This window comes from Lemur catta, chromosome 10 (assembly GCF_020740605.2).
Source record: "Lemur catta isolate mLemCat1 chromosome 10, mLemCat1.pri, whole genome shotgun sequence".
Taxonomy (NCBI): domain Eukaryota; kingdom Metazoa; phylum Chordata; class Mammalia; order Primates; family Lemuridae; genus Lemur; species Lemur catta.
In genome coordinates, this window is record NC_059137.1 from 37,080,164 (window position 1) to 37,096,999 (window position 16,836).

The window sequence follows — 16,836 nt, forward strand, 5'->3', positions numbered from 1 at the left end:
ATAAGACTTTCAATTACCTATCTTAAATATGCTTCAAGAGCTTAAGGAAACCATGGGCAAAAAGCTAAGGGAAATGTGGAAAATGGTGTATGAGCAAAATGAGATTATCGATAAAGACATAGAAATTATTTTTTTAAAAAGACCCAAACAAAAATTCTGGAGCCACAAATGCAATAACTAAAATGAAAAATTCACTAGGGGTGATCAACAACAGCTTTGAGTCCTCAAAAGAAAGGATTAGCACGCTTGAAAGTAAGGTAACTGAAATTATTGAGTCTGAGAGGAAAAATGAACAGATTATGAGGGACACCGTCAAATGTACCTCATTTTAGGGGTCTCAGAAGCAGAGGTGAGAGGAAAGGGCAGAAAAAAAAAATGAAGAAATTATGGCCAAAAACATCCCAAATCTGATTAAAGTCATAAACATACATATCCAAGAAGTTCACAAACTCCAAACAGGATAAACTCAAAGAGATCCACACCAAGACACTGTAGTTAAATTATCGAAACCCAAAGACAAAGAGAAGATTTTGAAAGCAGCAAGAGAGAAGCAACTCATTATGCACACGGGATCCTCAGTGAGATTTCAGAAACCACGGAGGCCAGAAGGTATGATGGGATGATGTATCTAAAGCCTTGAAACAAACAAAAAAAGTGTCCAACAAAAATTTCTAGATCCAGCAAAACTATCCTTCAAGAATTAAGGAGAAATGAGCTCGAGTGCTGTAGGATTAGCCTGGCAGCAATTCCTTTTCCCTGGCTGGGGTCCCAAATTGGGCTTCTGGAGAAAGGGGAGCACCCTAACCCCTGAGCCGGACTGGAGGCGGGGTCCTCACCCAGTAGACTCCCACGACACGGGGGCCCCAACTTACTGAGCTGCAAAAGGGGGTCCTCCTGGGCCCCACAGGAGTTGGGGATCCTCAACGAGCAGTCTCTGCGGGGGACAGGGGTCCTGACTAAACGGACCCTATGGGACAAGAGGGTCCTGACTAGGCTCCACAGAGGATGGAGGTCCTAACTGACCTCCACTGGGGGATGGGGATTCTGACTGATGGGGTCCCTCCAGGGAGTAGGGGTCCTGACTGGGCTCCACAGAGGACGGAAATCCTAATTGGGCCGAGGGTGACAAAGTCCTGGCTGATCTGGCCCGGCAGGGACGGGCGTCCCACCTTTGTGGGCTCCGTGGGGGATGGGCCCTACGAATGGACAGTCCGCCTGTGGGGCTCGCCTTCCACGGGGGCCCCGCACCCCGCCTCGCTGGGCTGAATGGGAACGTGATGGCCGGAGGGACAGGGTATGAGACTCGCGCCCGTCGCCCCTCCTCTCCCGCCTGGGCCGAGCCTGGGGTGGCGCCTGGCGGACGGGGACGGGCCCAGCGGCGGGGGCGTAGTTACCCGGCCGCGGTGCTGCCGGACGGGACGCGGCCAGGGCCAGGGTGGCATCCAGCCACGGACCTGCTCTTGGCTCTGAGCCTGGGCAAGCTGCTGTTCTTTCCAGTCTTCGACCTCAGCTACTTCATCGTCTTCATCCTCTACCTCAAATATGAGCCAGGCGATCCCCGGCCGGGGGCGCTGGAGGGGGCTGGCAACGCGGGGGCGGAGGGCGGGGGACACTCGGGGACGCGGGGTGGGGGAATCCCCGATGACGGAGAAAGGGAGGTACAGACTCAGGGACTGGATGGGGGAGGAGGCAGGTGCTGAGACCGTGGGGTTCTCCCATGGCGCGGCGAGCGGAGAAGCCCTCAGGACGGCGGGGCTGGGGGAGGGGAAGCAGATGGGGGGGAAGGGAAGGAAAGGAGCATGCTTGTTGGGAGGAGGGGGACAGGTGCTAGGGGTGGGTAGAGCATAAAACAAACAAAAAAACAAAAACAAAAAAAGAATTAAGGAGAAATAAGTAATTTGCAGGTAAACAAAACTTGAGGCAGTTAATTAACAGATGTGCCCACAAGAAATGCTCAGGGAAATCCTTGAGAATGAAACAAAAGGGCCATCAATGGTAACTCACAGCCATACAAAGAAACAAAGATTTATGGTAAAAGTAACTACATAATGTAAATATGAAAGTTAGTATTATTGTATTTTTGATTTGTAGCTCCTCTTTTTATCTATAGAATTTAAAAGGCAAATACATAAAACAATAATTATAAATCTATGTTAATGGGCACACAATGTATAAAGCAATCTGTAACGATAACAATATAAAGGACAAGGTGTACAGGAGCATGAAGATGTACAGGAAAAGAGTGTTTATATACTATTGAAACTAAGTTGGTATTTTTCAACCTAGGTTGTTATAAGTTTAGGATATTAATTGTAATCACCAAGGTTTCCACTAAGGAAATAACTACAAATATACAGAAAAGGAAAACAGAAAGGAATCAAAATGGTACACTGCAAAAAATAAACTAAATACAAAGAAAGGCAGTAATGGAGGAATTGAGGAATGAAAAATATTAGATATACAGAAAACAAACATCTAAATGGCAGAATTAAACCCTTCCTTATAAGTAATTGTTTTAAAGTAAGTAAATGGATTAAACACTCCAATTAAAAAGGCAGAGGTTGGAAAAAATATGATTTATCTATGTGCTGTCTATGAGAGACTCACTTTAGATACAAAGACATAAAGAACTTGAAAGTAAAATGATGGGAAAAAATGTCTCATGCAAATAGTGACCAAAAGAGAGCTGAGGTGGCTACATTATTGTCAGACAAAATAGACTTTTAGTCAAAAAAGGTTTCCAGAGACAAAGAAGATTATATATTTAAAAAAACTTTGATACAGCAAAAAGATATAACAGTTATAAATACCTAACAACAGAGCCCCAAAACTATAAAACTAAAATTGATGGAATTGAAAGGAAAAAATCAACAGTTCTACAGTAATAGTTGGGGTCCTAAATACCCCACTATCAATAATGGATAGAACAACCAGATAAAGATCAGTAAGGAAATAGAGAACTCAAACTACCCTATAAACCAATTTCACCTAACAGACATACACAAAAGACTGTGCCCAACAACAGAATACACATTCTTCTCAAGTGCACATGGAATATTCTCCAGGAGAGACTGTTTGTTAGGCCACAAAATAAAAGTCTTAATAAATCTTAAGATTGATAATGATACAAAGTCTTTTCCAATCACAAATGAAGTGAAACTAGAAATCTGTAAAAAGGAAAACTGGAAAATCCACAAACATGTGGAAATTAAACAACACATTCTTAAATAACCAATGAGTCAAAGAAGCCACAAGAGAAATTAGAAAATACTTTGAGACAAATGAAAACAAAAATATACCAAAACTTATAAGATGCCATGAAAGCAGTGCTAAGAGGAAAATTTATAGCTGTAAATACCTCCATTAAAGAAGAAAAAAGATCTGAATTCAATAACTTAACTGTACACTTTAAGGAACTAGAAAAAATAGACCAAACTAAACCCAAAGGTAGCAGGAAGAAGGAAATAATACAGATTAAAGCAGAGATAAATAGAGAGTAGAAAAACAATAGAGAAAAACAATCAAATCAATTCAGAAGTTGGTTTTTTGAAGAGATCAACAAAACTGACAAAGCTTTAGCGAGAATGACCAAGAAAAATAAGAAAGAAGACTCAAATTATTAAGATTAGAAATGAAGGTGGGTACATTACTATTTTACATAAATAAAAAGGATTATAAGAAAATACTATGAACAACTACTGTATGCCAACAAATTGGATAGCCTAGATGAAAGGGACAAATTCCAAAAACACACAAACTACCAAAACTGACTAGAGAAGAAAAAGAATATCCAAATATGTCAATTACAAATAAGGAGATTGAACCAGTAATTTTAAAAATCTCAACAAAGAAAAGTTCAGGACCAGATGGCTTCACTGGTGAATTCTGTCAAACACTTAAAGAAGAATTAACACTAATCCTTCTCAAAGTCTTCAAAAAAATTAAAGAGGAGATAATACTCCCTAAATCATTCTATCAACTCAGCATTACCTGATACCAAAGCCAAAGACACTGCAAGAAAACTAAGCTACAAACTAATATCCCTTATGAATATAGATTTTAAAATTCTCAACAAAATATTAGAAAACCAAATTCAGCAGCATACTAAAATGATTATACATCATGACCAAGTGGGATTTATCCCCAGAATTTAAGGGTGGTTCAACATATGAAAATCAATCAATGTAATACACCATGTTAATAGAATGAAGGAAAAAATATATATGACCATCTCAATTGATGGAGAAAAACCATTTGACAATAACCAGTGCTCTTTCATGATTAAAAAAAAAAAACACTCCATAAACTAGGAGTAGAAGGGAACTTTCTCAACATGATAAAGGCCACATATAAAAAAACTCTCAACTAACATACTCCATGGAAAGGCTGAATGCTTCTCCCCTGAAATCAGGAACAAGACAAGGATGCCCACTTTTGCCACTTGTATTCAACATAGGACTGGAAGTTCTAAGCCAGAGCAATTAGGCAGGAACAAGAAATAAAAGGCATCCAAATTGGAAAGAAGTATATTTGTCTCTGTTCACAGATAACATAAACCTATATATAGAAAACCCTAAATAAACCACACACACAAAAAACCCTGTTAGAACTAATAAATGAATTCAGCAAAGTTTCAGAATACAAATCAATACCACAAAATTAGTTTGATACCTATACACTAGCAATGAACAAATTCCATTTACAATGTTCACCAAAAAGAATAGTTAGGCTTAAATTTAACTGAGGAGGTGTAAGATTTGTACATTGAAAACTACAAAATATTACTGAAATAAATTAAAGAAGACCTAAATAAATGGAAAGACATCCCATGGTCATGGATTGGAAGACTTTATGTTATTAAGATGACAGCACTATCCAAGGTGATCTACAGATTCAATGGAATCCCTATCAAAATCTCAATGGCATTTTTTGCATTAATAAAAAAACCCATCCAAAAATTCATATGGAATTTAAAGGGACCTCAAATAGCTAAAACAATCTTGAAAAAGAACAAATCACATTTCCTGGTTTCAAAACTAACCACAAAGCTACAGTAATTAAAGCAGTGTGACACTGGCAAAGAGATAGACATATAGACCAATGGAATAGAATAGAGAACCCAGAAATAAACCCTTACATATATGATCAGTTGAGTTTTGACAAGGGTGCCAAGAGTATTTAATGGAAAAAGGACAGTCTTTTCAACAAATGGTACTGGGAAAACAGGATATCCACATGCGAAAGAATGACTTTGGACCCTTATCTTACACTATGTACAAAAATTAACTTAAAATGGATCAAAGACCTAAATGTAAGAGCTAAAACTATAAAACTCTTAGAAGAAAACACAGGGAAATCTTCATGGTGTTGGATTTGGCAATGGTTTCTTAAATATGACACCAAAAGTGTAGGCAACAAAAGAAAAAAGGTAAATTGGACTTCATCAAAATTTTAAAATTTCATGCATCAAAGGACACTATCAAGAGAGTGAAAAGACAACACATAGAATGAGAGGAAATATTTGCAAATCATATATCTGATAAGGGTCTATTGTCCAGGACGTATAAAGAACTCTTACAGATCAATAATCGGATTTATTACTGCTTTTTTAGGATTTGTCTAGTAGGTTTTCCAGTCCTCACCAGAAGACCTCCCCCCGCGCTAAAGAAAAGTATTAAAAAATAATAATAATCAGATTTTCTGGAAGGAGGGGATGAGTGTGGAGCCCGCAGCATAGTGAGGAGGCAATCACAGTGTTCCAGGGGAGAAGCAGGGAGGCCTGCACCAAAGCAGAGGCTGGAAACAGAAGGAAGGGCCTGCTTGGTTCAGCTGATATTGAGGAGGCAGAGAGAGGCAGCTTGGAACTGTTTGAGTCCTGTGCTGGCACCCAGCCTTCAGGAAGGAAAGTAAGGGGGGATGAGGGAAGTGAAAGCGGCTGGGGAACTTCCTCAGCATGGTAAACAGGGCTGCATAAATAGGCAGCAGGCCGATCACAGCCCACACACAGACCCCCAACTTGCGGTTGTTCACCTCGCCACAGCTCTGGCTTCACATCACCTGAATCACAGCCATGGCTCAGTCGCTGGCTCTGAGCCTCCTTATCCTGGTTCTGGCCTTCAGCATCCCTCGGACCCAAGGTACAACGTGGGGAGGAGCCTTCGGTGGGGGCAAGGGGCTAGAGAGGCCGGGGTGGGAGCTTGCAAGCAGCTCCTGGCTCCCTGTGAATCCCACCCCGCAGGCAGTGATGGAGGGGCTCAGGACTGTTGCCTCAAGTACAGCGTAAGGAAGATTCCTGCCCAGGTTGTCCGCAGCTACCGGAAGCAGGAACCAAGCTTGGGCTGCCCCATCCCGGCTATCCTGTGAGTGGGCATGAGGGGGTGGGTACAGTTTGGCAGCTGGGTAGGGAGGACCTGGTGGGCAAGACTAAGAAGGTTTTCTGGCCCCCAACCCCCAGGTTCTCGCCCCGGAAGCGCTCTCAGCCAGAGCTATGTGCAGACCCTAAGGAGCCCTGGGTGCAGCAACTGATGCAGCATCTGGACAAGCCACGGAAAGAAGTCCAGGGCTGTAGGAAGGACAGAGGAGCCTCCAAGGCTGGCAAGAAGAGAAAGGGCTCCAAAGGCTGCAAGCGGTGAGGAATCTGAAGGGCTAGGGGGAGGGAAGCAAAGGGGAGCCTCAGTCAACCCCTCACACCCCTCTTCTTGCCTTCATAGGATGGAGCAGCCACAGAACCCAAAAGGGCCATAGCCCTGTGACCAGCCTGGAGTCCTGCAGGCCCCCACCAGCCTCATCAGGGATCGGATCCCTAACCCAAGGGCAAGAAGGGGGCTAGGACAGAGGAAGGACTCCAGGGCCCCGAAGCAGCCACCCCATGCTGGCCTTGCCACACTCCTCCTGCTTCAACCATCCCATCTGCATTCCCAGCCCTACCCTGCAAGGCTGAGCTGCCCTCGCCAGGCATGGCCCAGAGAGGCAGAGGAGGGAGAGTCTCCCAGGGAGTATGAGAGGTGGCAGCAGGACTGTCCCCTCTGAGGAGAAGCCACTCAGGACTCTGGACCTGATCCTGCTCCCCATTTCACTCACCTCTTTCTTATAAATATGATTTGCACCTAACTGAATAAAATGCTGTTCCAGCCTCCCACTCAAATACCTGTTCCTGTGCATTTGTGTCCATGGGGATGCCAATGTCACAACAGGGTGGGTAACACACTCTGGGATCCCAGCCAAGAGCTCAGGTGGGCTAATTCTATGTTCCCACCCATCCCAAGAATTTGCTTGCTTCCCAGGTACCCAGATCCCTGGGCAGTAAAAGGGAAGCCGACAGACAGGGTGGGACACGGTCCTCTGAGGAATCCCTGCCAATGGAGAGACAGCGAGGTCTTTCAAGAGTGACCTCCACATCTTATCCCAGATCTCCCAGGGACTTCCTCCCCTCTCCTTGGGACCTACTGCATGAGAACCTTCAAGCACCTCTCTGGAAGGGTGCCCAGTGGTGAGGCTGTGGCCTGGACCCGTCTATAACACAGGTAAACCCAAGTTCTACTGAATCCTACACCAGGCACCGTTCCAGCCCTGGGAGCGCCCCTGAGGGGCAAGGCCCCAAGAAGACCCCTTTAGCCCTGTTCAATAACGCTGGGTCCCCTGGCCTCTCCTCTTTGTTTAGTGGGACTGCTGTGCTCTCTTTCTACTCCTCTCTGGGCCCCTCGGCTCCCTCAGCTTCCTTCCAATTGGGAAAACCTCCTCCCTTTTTCTTTTTTTCCCCTTTCTTGTCTGGCTGAGACCCAAGATACTTTAGCCCCTTAAAACTCTCAAAGCCAAGGAATAAGCCTCCTGGGCAGGCCTTTGGAACCCCAGGATTTAAATGTAAATCAGTCTCCTCTCCAAGACCCCAACCTGGCTCTCCTCTACCTCTTCCTCCCCAGGCAGGGAGATAGAAGACTGGGGGATGAGCCCAGGCAAAGTGGGGAGGAAGGGAACAGATCCTGCAGGAGGGGCTGGGAAGGCAGGGACCTAAAAAGCTAGAAGGGGCTACTCCGCCACCTCTTCCTTCCCTGGCAGCCTGAGTGAGCCACAGTGTTTACCACTTATCATAAGATCATTAAAGTATTTGCTTGTCTGCTCCTCTTGAGGCTGGTAAAGACAGGGACTCCTCCCTGTCTAGCCTTGTAAAATTAGTCTAAAACCTCAGATATGCAAAAAATACAGCATTTTAAAATGTTCTTTAAATGAACTTAATTTCTATTCCAAGCCCCTGCTCTAGGGTGCTGGTGAGAAAGTCAACATCAGGCAGTCTTGGGGAACCCCATCTGCTAAGAGCTATGCAAAGGTCATAGAAATGTCCAGGCCCAAGGCAGGCCTCCTTCCTGCCCCTCACACCACCCCATCACATTAGCCTCACCAGTGCTCACCGCTGGTATATCTCTTCAGGTCCTGAACTCCCAAGCCCACAGCTTTGTGCCACATATTCAGATATGAGAGCCTCTGGCCTTGGACCTGGCCTCCCCTAGACACCCCCAAAACCTTCTACTCAGAGTCCTGTCACTTGCTCCATCACAGCCAGAAATGAGAGCTCAGCGTGCACGCTGACTGGACCTACACACCAATCCCCTCCGCAGCCTTAAAGAATTCCCTCCTTCTCCCCAGCCCTCCCTCTCCCCAGCCCGTCCAGGGCATAACTTCTTCCCAGATTTACTTTAGACATTTTTGAAAGGCAGAAGGGCCTTTGACATCAGGGTGCCTCTACTCTTGGCCCTGCCAAAAACCCTTTCCTGCTCTAAAGTGAAATGAAAAACAGGCAGAACAAACAAAGCTTCATATTTCACTAAAATCTCACATCACACTTGCATCCTGTTACTGGCCTCAGCGCTGCTCTTAGCAGCATGCAATACAGTATTTACTCCATCTGGGAGTGAGCGGCCACTCTCGTTGTCTGCCTTGGTCTTTGACAATGGTTGTCCTGTTCTTTTGTCTTTCTGTAATCCTTTGCCATCAGTCTTAGCCAGTGATTTATCATTTTTATGGATGCTGAAATTGCCAATCCTCTTTTTCTAACACCTAGATTTCTAATTATTCTAGTGGTGTCTACTCCACAATTCCCCTACAGAGACTGTTAGCTATGTCAAGCTCCAGAAAGCTTCATTTTCTGAAAGACATCTGTTTCTCAGTGGGTGGCAAACTAAAACACCCCAGAGAAACTCTGTTGCCATGTTCTTTAAGATTTTTGCTTAGGCTGGGCGCAGTGACTAACGCCTGTAATCCTAGCACTCTGGGAGGCCCAGGAGGGAGGGGATCCCTCGAGGTCAGGAATTCGAGACCAGCCTGAGCAAGAGCTAGACACCTCCCCCCATCTCTACTAAAAATAGAAAAATTAGCCGTGCATGGTGGCGCATGCCTGTTGTCCCAGCTACTGGGGAGGCTGAGGCAGGAGGATCGCTTGAGCCCAGGAGTTTGAGGTTGCTGTGAGCTAGGCTGACGCCTCGGCACTCTAAAGCCACAGATTTGGATAATAATAAATGTCAATCTAATATTACGGGAAAAACCGGACACTGCTTGGGACCACCTGAGCAGCCGGCGCCTGTTCGCAATGCGCCCGCAACAGGTGAAAGCCCCGCGGCTGGGAGACCCGCGTCGTGCAGCTCCGCCACCAGGAGGCGGCAGCATCGCCGCGGTCCTCTGCTCGCTAATGGCAATCGGCAGGCTCCAGGGTTGGATTTTCTGCTCGCATTTCCTTCACCTTTCTGGGACCAATTTTTTAAAACTATTTTTATCATTTGTCCTCGAATGTGTCTTATGCTAGGCCAGAGGTCTAGAGTTCTCCTGCGTCCATGTATGAGCCAGGCAAACTTTCTGCCTGTGTCAGGGTCGTCATCCGGCGCCGAGATCGCGCCCGGCACGCAGGCTGTCAACAAACCTCCGCGGAATGCAGAAACCTTTTCTTAGAACTGGCGCCGTAACCCGTGGTTTATGATATCAATCGGTGCGGATTACTCACGATGCGAGGGAAGTGCCAAACACTATTTCATGTATTCAACATTTGGCGCCTTGGAGTCCGGGTAAATTGGGGATATTTGGGGTGAGGATGGGGGAGATAAATGCCTCTTATTCGGGGACAAACACAGGCCTTCGCCGCCCCCCACCGGCCCCAACTCCCTGCCCCGCTGCGTACACACGGGCCAGCGGCATGCGGGCCGGGGATGTGGCGGGAGCGCGGGTGTCCTCCTCCCGAGGTGACCACTGCCCTGGGACATCGGGAGCCCGCACCAGCCCAGGTGCCCGGAGGCGAGGGCACCACCAACAGCGCACGGGGACCCCGGGGCTGGCCGGGGCAGAGGGCTAGGAGGGCACCAGAGGCTGCCCCCTGCCCAGGGACTTTGGACGCCAACGTACCTCTCAGCCTCTCCGAGGAGCTCGCGGCGGGGTCGGAGCCGCATCCGCCCACCCAGGTGCGGAAGCCGCGCGGCGCTCCAGAGCCTCCCTTCCCAGGCTTGGGGCGCCCCCTGCAGGACTATATGGGGAGACGCATCAGGCACAGAAACGGACACACCAACACACACCCCCACACACCCCAGTCACGCACAGCTCCGCGGACACAGCTCAGGATACGCACGGTCATCCATTCAACAAACCCTAGTCTGGGTCCTCTCCCCACAATCATTCGCTCCCCTGCACCCCCACACCCACCATGGACTTGGTTGACTTCTCAGGCCCAGCCGTCCCCTCCCCTGCCCCAGTGGCTTGGGCGCCCTGCATTCGAGATCGACCCCGGGGGCAGGGATGTGGCAGGACTAGGGAGCATAAAAGGCTCCTTGGAGGTGGATGGGGCTAGGCTGGGCCGAGCGGGGCTGAGCTGCCCTGAGCTGGGACAAGACGTCCCCAGGGTTTTCACTGAACCAGGAGCCCCAAGGAGGCGACTAGGCTGGGAAGAGGGTGAAGGAGGTGAAGCATGTAGCACTGAGGGCTCTGTGCATGTGGTCAGAAACTACTCAAACCTATTGTATTAATACTTCTCTGACCTCCAGGCCCCCACACCAGCCTCCACCCCCACTGGATTGTCTAAACCAGTGGCCAGGGGTTGGTGTCTTAAACCCTGCACCAAAGGGGCCTGTGTCCTTTTCCGTTTTGCTGTGATAGTGGGTACCTTCATAACACCCCAAAGGCCCCCTCCTTCCCTGATTCCTCCTCGCCTTCCTGACCTATTAATGTTGGCGAGCCCCAGGACTTAGAACTTGGACCTCTTCTATCTACACTCACTCTCTGGGTGTTCTCAATGTCTTATGGCTTTAAATACCATCTATATGCTCCCAAATTTGTGTCTTCAGCTAGAATCTCTCTGCTGAACTCCAGACTCTTACTGACTACCTACTTAACATGTCCATGTATATGTCCAATATGCAGCTTCAACTTAAGTCAATACTGGGATCCTGATCTCCCCACAAACCCACTCTTCTGCAGTCATCCACATTTTAGTAAATAAAATTCTATCTATCGAATTGTTTGAGCCAAAAACTTTGCAGGATTCTTGCCTCTTCTTTCTCTCATATCCTGTGCTGATCCCCTCCGCAAAGCCCATTGGCTCTACCTTGTTTCCAGAATCTGACCACTTCTCACCAACTCCAAGCACAATCATCTCCTCCCTGGATTATAGCAGTAGCCTCCACCCTGGTCTCCCCACTTCCATTCTGGCACCACTTGGGTCTATTCTCCACTCAGTAGCTAGATAGAGCCTTTTAAAACCTAAGTCAGATCATCTCACACCTCTGTTCAAAACCCTCCAATGGCACCCATCTCACTCAGTAACATACAAGGTCTGTCCAGACAGTGTCCAGTCATTGTTAATGTATAATATTACACAGCTGGATACTTTTTGGACAGACCTCTTATAAACCCTGCAATAGCCTACAAAGCCCTGCACGATCTGGCCCCTCTTAATAGCTGACTGTATTTCCTACCACTTTCTTGGCCTCCTTGCTATTCCTCAAACACACGCTTGCCTCAAGACCTTCGCCCTTGCTGTTTCCTCTACCTAGAACTTCTTCCCCAGATCTCTGCCTGGCTTCCCCCCCCCCCTTCAGATCAGCCTCTGCTCAGATGTTATTAGTAAAGGTTTCCCTGACTGCCTTGTTTAAAATTCCTCCCCAAATACTCCCTATCCCTTTTGCCTTCTTTATTTCTCTTCATAGCACCTATTGCCATCTGACATAGTATTTTTCCTGTTCGCTCATTGTCTCCTTCCCTAGAATAAAAACTCTGCAAGAGCAGAAATGTGTATTTGTTTTGTTTACTGCTGTATCCCAGTGCCGAGAACAGTGCCTGGCACACTGGAGGCCCTCAATAAATATTTATTGGGTGAATGTGGTACAGATGTCTTGTTTATTATTGTTTCACTATCTCACTTTTGCTGATTCTCGGCATCTTTCCCAACAGGCATTCCAGGCAGATGGTATTGACATTGAATTGAAACCTCTATGCCAGCTTCGTACTATATTACTAAGTCATTTAGGATCCTGGCAGGAAGCATGTGTATGCTCAAAAAGTTCTATGGAAAAGAAGTTCCAGAGTGAGGGCAGGGTTGTTACAGGCAGCCACTGCACATGAATTGTTATAGCTCCAAACCTCAGGTCATATCTTCTTCCAGAAAAGGTGTATACTAAATGTAGTGCCCCAAATTCTGCCCGCTGAGAGGACTTCTCATCATCACTCTCTTTCAGGGCCGGTCCCCAACCTTAGGGGCTGTAAGCAGCTCTCTCCTTCCAGCTAATTCCAGCACACCTTTGAGACCCATCTGAAAATCAAGACCATGCAGTTTTCTCCCTCTGTTAAAAGTCCCCAGCCACCCTATCTCTACAAAAAAAATTTTTTTTAATTAGCCAGGTGTGGTGGTGAATGCCTGTAGTCCCAGCTATTTGGGAGGCTTAGGGGTTAAGGTGGGAGGACTGCTTAAGCCCTGCAGTTCAAGGCTACAGTGAGCTAAGACCATGCCACTGCACTCCAGCCCAGGCAAAAGAGTGAGATTCTGTCTCTGGAAAAAAACAAAACAAAACAAAAAATCTATGCTGGATCCCACCCCCAGAGTCTGTATTAATAGGTCTGGAGCAGGATCTAAGAACTTGCATTTCTAACAAGCCCCCAGGGAATGCTGATGCTGCTGTCCAAAGACTATTTGAGGACTGCCACAGAGAAAATGATTCACTGCTAGAACTGCAGCAAGATGAAGGACTTGGGGAATTAATACCCCAACCTCTCTCTCCTTCCACCTCTGATCTGCTGCTGCTGCCTCCCATGGGCCAGACCCAAAGAGAAGCCGGAAGGCCTGGGACCCCGGGAATGCAATCTGTAGAGGTCAGCCTGCCAGGAAACAGAGCAGGGCAGAGAAGAGTGGAGAATGGACGGGGTTGGGGCAAACAGAGGACAACCAGAACTATACCATAGGCAGAAGGATGGATGGGTGGATCAATAGAAAGATGGATGATAGATGAATGAATGGACATATATCTGAATAAAAGTATAGAAGAATAATAATGGTTAATAGTGTTTATTGTGTGCTAGCCTCTAAGCTAAGGGCTTTACTTAGAGTACCTAATTTAATCCTAAGAATCTTTTACCATTCCCATTTTATAATACAAATGAGGACATTAAGACTCAGAGACTCGATACATTTCACGTGGTCACACAGCTAGTAAGCTGTGGAATCTGAATCCCAACCTAAGCACACTATCTGTAGAGTCCCCTCCTCTGTGCTGTGTGCCATGTGCTCTGCACTGTGTGACCAGTGAACTGTTGGCAGAGTGGCAGTGTGAGGCGGAGGTAAACAGTGCAAGCCTTACAGCAAAAGACACCTGGGTCCAAATCATGCTCTGGCTCTTACTAGCTCTGTGACCTTGTTCTATGAGCCTCATTTTCCTTATGTGTAAGACAGAGATAATAATATGAAAATAATGAAAACTACTTCATAGTACTGTTGGGAAACTTAAGCAAGGTAATAGTGATAATGTCCTTGGTACAGAGCCTAGCACATAGTAAACAATCAAATATACTATTACTGTTACTATTAATGGACGGAAAGAAGGAGAAGCCAGAAACTTGTGAGGGAAACACTCACCCTGCCCCCATCCAAAAGAGGGTCCAGAGCTTGGGTGGGGCAGTTTGATGGGTGTCCCATATGTCAATTTCTTCTTTCGAGTGTTCTCTTCTGGAAATCACTGTCCCCTCCCCCATCCGTCAATTCCTTGAAATTTTGGATATGTCTAAAGATGAGCTGGCCAGCCCCTCTTCTTAGAAATCCCCTCTCGGTTCCCAGGATTGAGGGTAGGGGAAAGATGAAGGGGCTATTCCAGGTCAGCCTCCCTCCAGCTCTTCCTCTAACCCAGGCATTGGACGTAGGAAAATGGTGAATTGGGGAAGGGGCAGTGCTTGCTGAGCCAGGAGGCTGAGTCCCTGAGGCCTGAGATGTGGAATGGGAGTCCTGGGCCTCCTCCTAAGAAACCTTGCCACTCAACTCTGCTTGTCCTAAGGGAGGGAATGGTTCCCAGATGGTGGACTGGCAGGCACTGTGATGACCTGGGAGGCCACCCTAGGCTCTCATGGCTGTCCTGAGGGTACCAGGGAGCCTTCTTATCTACCAGCCTCCACTAGAAGCATTAGTGAGGATGAAGGACTCACCCTGGCCCCAACCCCAACCATCACTTCTGAACCCTGGCCCCATGGTTGATGATGCTAATGCCACCAATGAGAGGACAGTGCAAACTTTCTCTCTGGAGGGACAGTGCAGATTGCAGACTACTAGGTTCTCAGAGCTGAAGCCAAGGAAAACAGAAGAGGGGGAAAGCCGCTGAGAGGGAAAGAGAGAGGACAGGGTCAGGTCCTGCTAGAAAGAGGGGGGCAGAGGGGATCCACGGAGTGGGACATGGGAGGGAATTTCTGGACTGAGAAAATGAAAGCTCCTGGCCATAAATAGGAGGCAGCCACAGGCTCACACAGGCTCACCAGCTCACACTCCTAGGCTCACACCCCTCACGCCCTGCAAGGACACTCGTGCACTTCCCATTGCTCCCCTGCATGCCCAGCCAAGCCACAGCCTCACACGGACTCCTGCACACGCCCAGAGCCGCTCGCTCACTCTCGCTGCCGGTCTGCCTCTGTTCCCCTCCATGGCGCCCCGTATGGCCCCACTACTGGCCCTCAGCCTGCTGGCTCTTTGGACTTCCCCAGGTAAGGCTGAGGGAAGGGTTAGGGTGGCAGGTGGGCAGGGGGTGATGTCCAGATCTCAGACTGCTTGGCACTGGACATGAGGGACATGGCGAGTTCACGCATGACTACTTAGGTCTGCATGTCTCAGTGAGCCCAGCGGTTCCCTGTGTGTGCCCGTGAGTGCGGGTGTACTTGTACCTCAATCCCTATGTGTACCTGTCTCTTGGTGTATCCCAGGGCCTATTGCTACTCCTCTCTCTGCAGGCTCTGTTTCCTGCTGCCTCAGTTTCCTAGGCAGGAGAGAACAGTATATATTTGCTTAAGGTAGGGAGAAAGGCTGGTGGTCAAAATTTTTAGCAATTTCTAAGCCCCTTAACACCAGCCTCTCTCCCAGGGCTGGGACCAGCATTAACTCTTTATTTGCTAGATTGTGGGGAAGTTGAGAGATCCTGGGAGAGAGGCAGGGATGATGGGGCAGCAGGAAGGCATTTGTGGGGCTCAGGGCGGTGGTTGTTTACAAAACAGTTTAGAAGTGTTACAATATATTTAGCAATGAGTAGGGACATATTGGTCTAACTGTCACACACACACACACACACACACACACACACACACACACACACGTTAGAGCCATGGCCTCCCCTCTTCAGGGTCCCTGTGTCTTGTCACAGCCCCAGCTCTCGGTGGTGCTAATGATGCTGAAGACTGCTGCCTGTCTGTGACCCAGCGCCCCATCCCTGGGAACATTGTGAGAGCCTTTCGCTACCTCCTCATCAAGGATGGCTGCAGAGTACCTGCTGTTGTGTGAGTTCGGGGACAGTGTATAGCCTCGTCATCCCCATCATCCCCGGGTGATATTCCCACTTCCTCCCACTTCTCCTAGCCAAGCCCAACTCCTTCAAGGAAACTCCTGACACAGGTTCCCAGACAAAGTCCCCAGCCATGCTGGTTTCCAGGGCTTCATTCATTCTGCCCTTTGACCTCTGACTCCAGGTTCACCACAATGAGAGGCTACCAGCTCTGTGCACCCCCAGACCAGCCCTGGGTGGACCGCATCATCCGGAGACTGAGGAAGACCTTGGCCAAGGCAAGCCTGGCCCTCCCCGGCCCTGCCTCCTCCCTCTGAGTCCCTAAGAGCCCAGCCCATGACCCTGTGTCTCCTTCCTCCCCTAGAGCAAGCGCCACAGCAGTTAGCCCATGACAGCGCCAAAGGGAGCCCTGTGTCTGAGTGAAGGCATGTGAATCACCCTGGCCTGGGGACCCAAGGACCAGAAGGGAGGCCCAGGCCTCCAGCCTCTCTGCACCAGACCTGACCCAGCCAGGGCAGGGCCTGGAGTGTCAATGTGAGTGTGAGTGTGAGCAAGAGGGTGAGTGTGGTGAGGGCACCGCTTCTCCACACCCAGACTGCAATGCTTCCAATAAAGCCACCTGGCACCCACAGATCTACCTGCGTCTGTTTGCTGTCTATCCAAGAGGACAGGAATAGGAAGGACAGAGATGGGATGGCAGGATCTATTTTCTACCCAGTGGCCTGAGCAGTCTCCTCGCCAACCACCACCTAACACCCTGATGCTCTCAGGATCAGCCCCCACACAGTCAGACCTTCCCCCCCACATCTCCTCACAGCCCTGTCACACTCCACATTCAGCAACA

The 16,836-nt window shown here is 48.2% G+C and overlaps 2 protein-coding genes and 1 non-coding gene across 3 annotated transcripts; all 3 read left to right on the forward strand.

The window, feature by feature from the left end:
• The first annotated feature begins 5,591 nt into the window (after window positions 1-5,591).
• LOC123646773 lies at window positions 5,592-5,654 on the forward strand. Its single transcript, XR_006738025.1, has one exon. It is a non-coding gene; the product is annotated as a U7 small nuclear RNA (small nuclear RNA).
• A 320-nt stretch (window positions 5,655-5,974) lies between these two features.
• On the forward strand, window positions 5,975-7,144 carry CCL21 (C-C motif chemokine ligand 21). Its single transcript, XM_045562919.1, has 4 exons — window positions 5,975-6,137; window positions 6,239-6,359; window positions 6,455-6,628; window positions 6,711-7,144. The coding sequence occupies exons 1-4, from the start codon at window positions 6,071-6,073 to the stop codon at window positions 6,742-6,744; spliced, it is 396 nt and encodes a 131-aa protein (XP_045418875.1). The 5' UTR covers window positions 5,975-6,070; the 3' UTR covers window positions 6,745-7,144.
• A 7,793-nt stretch (window positions 7,145-14,937) lies between these two features.
• CCL19 (C-C motif chemokine ligand 19) lies at window positions 14,938-16,629 on the forward strand. The gene is made up of 4 exons (XM_045562922.1): window positions 14,938-15,204; window positions 15,855-15,987; window positions 16,177-16,270; window positions 16,357-16,629. Exons 1-4 carry the CDS (start codon window positions 15,144-15,146, stop codon window positions 16,375-16,377), a joined length of 309 nt encoding a protein of 102 aa, XP_045418878.1. The 5' UTR covers window positions 14,938-15,143; the 3' UTR covers window positions 16,378-16,629.
• The last annotated feature ends 207 nt before the right edge of the window (window positions 16,630-16,836 follow it).

Excerpts from the sequence above, each read along its gene's own strand:
- CCL21 (XM_045562919.1), top strand. The coding sequence starts at position 6,071 with ATGGCTCAGTCGCTGGCTCTGAGCCTCCTTATCCTGGTTCTGGCCTTC. Across the intron at positions 6,138-6,238 it reads CAGCATCCCTCGGACCCAAG|GCAGTGATGGAGGGGCTCAG; the intron begins GTACAACGTGGG and ends CCCACCCCGCAG. Across the intron at positions 6,629-6,710 it reads GGCTCCAAAGGCTGCAAGCG|GATGGAGCAGCCACAGAACC; the intron begins GTGAGGAATCTG and ends TTGCCTTCATAG.
- CCL19 (XM_045562922.1), top strand. The coding sequence starts at position 15,144 with ATGGCGCCCCGTATGGCCCCACTACTGGCCCTCAGCCTGCTGGCTCTT. Across the intron at positions 15,205-15,854 it reads GGCTCTTTGGACTTCCCCAG|CCCCAGCTCTCGGTGGTGCT; the intron begins GTAAGGCTGAGG and ends GTCTTGTCACAG. Across the intron at positions 16,271-16,356 it reads TGAGGAAGACCTTGGCCAAG|AGCAAGCGCCACAGCAGTTA; the intron begins GCAAGCCTGGCC and ends TTCCTCCCCTAG.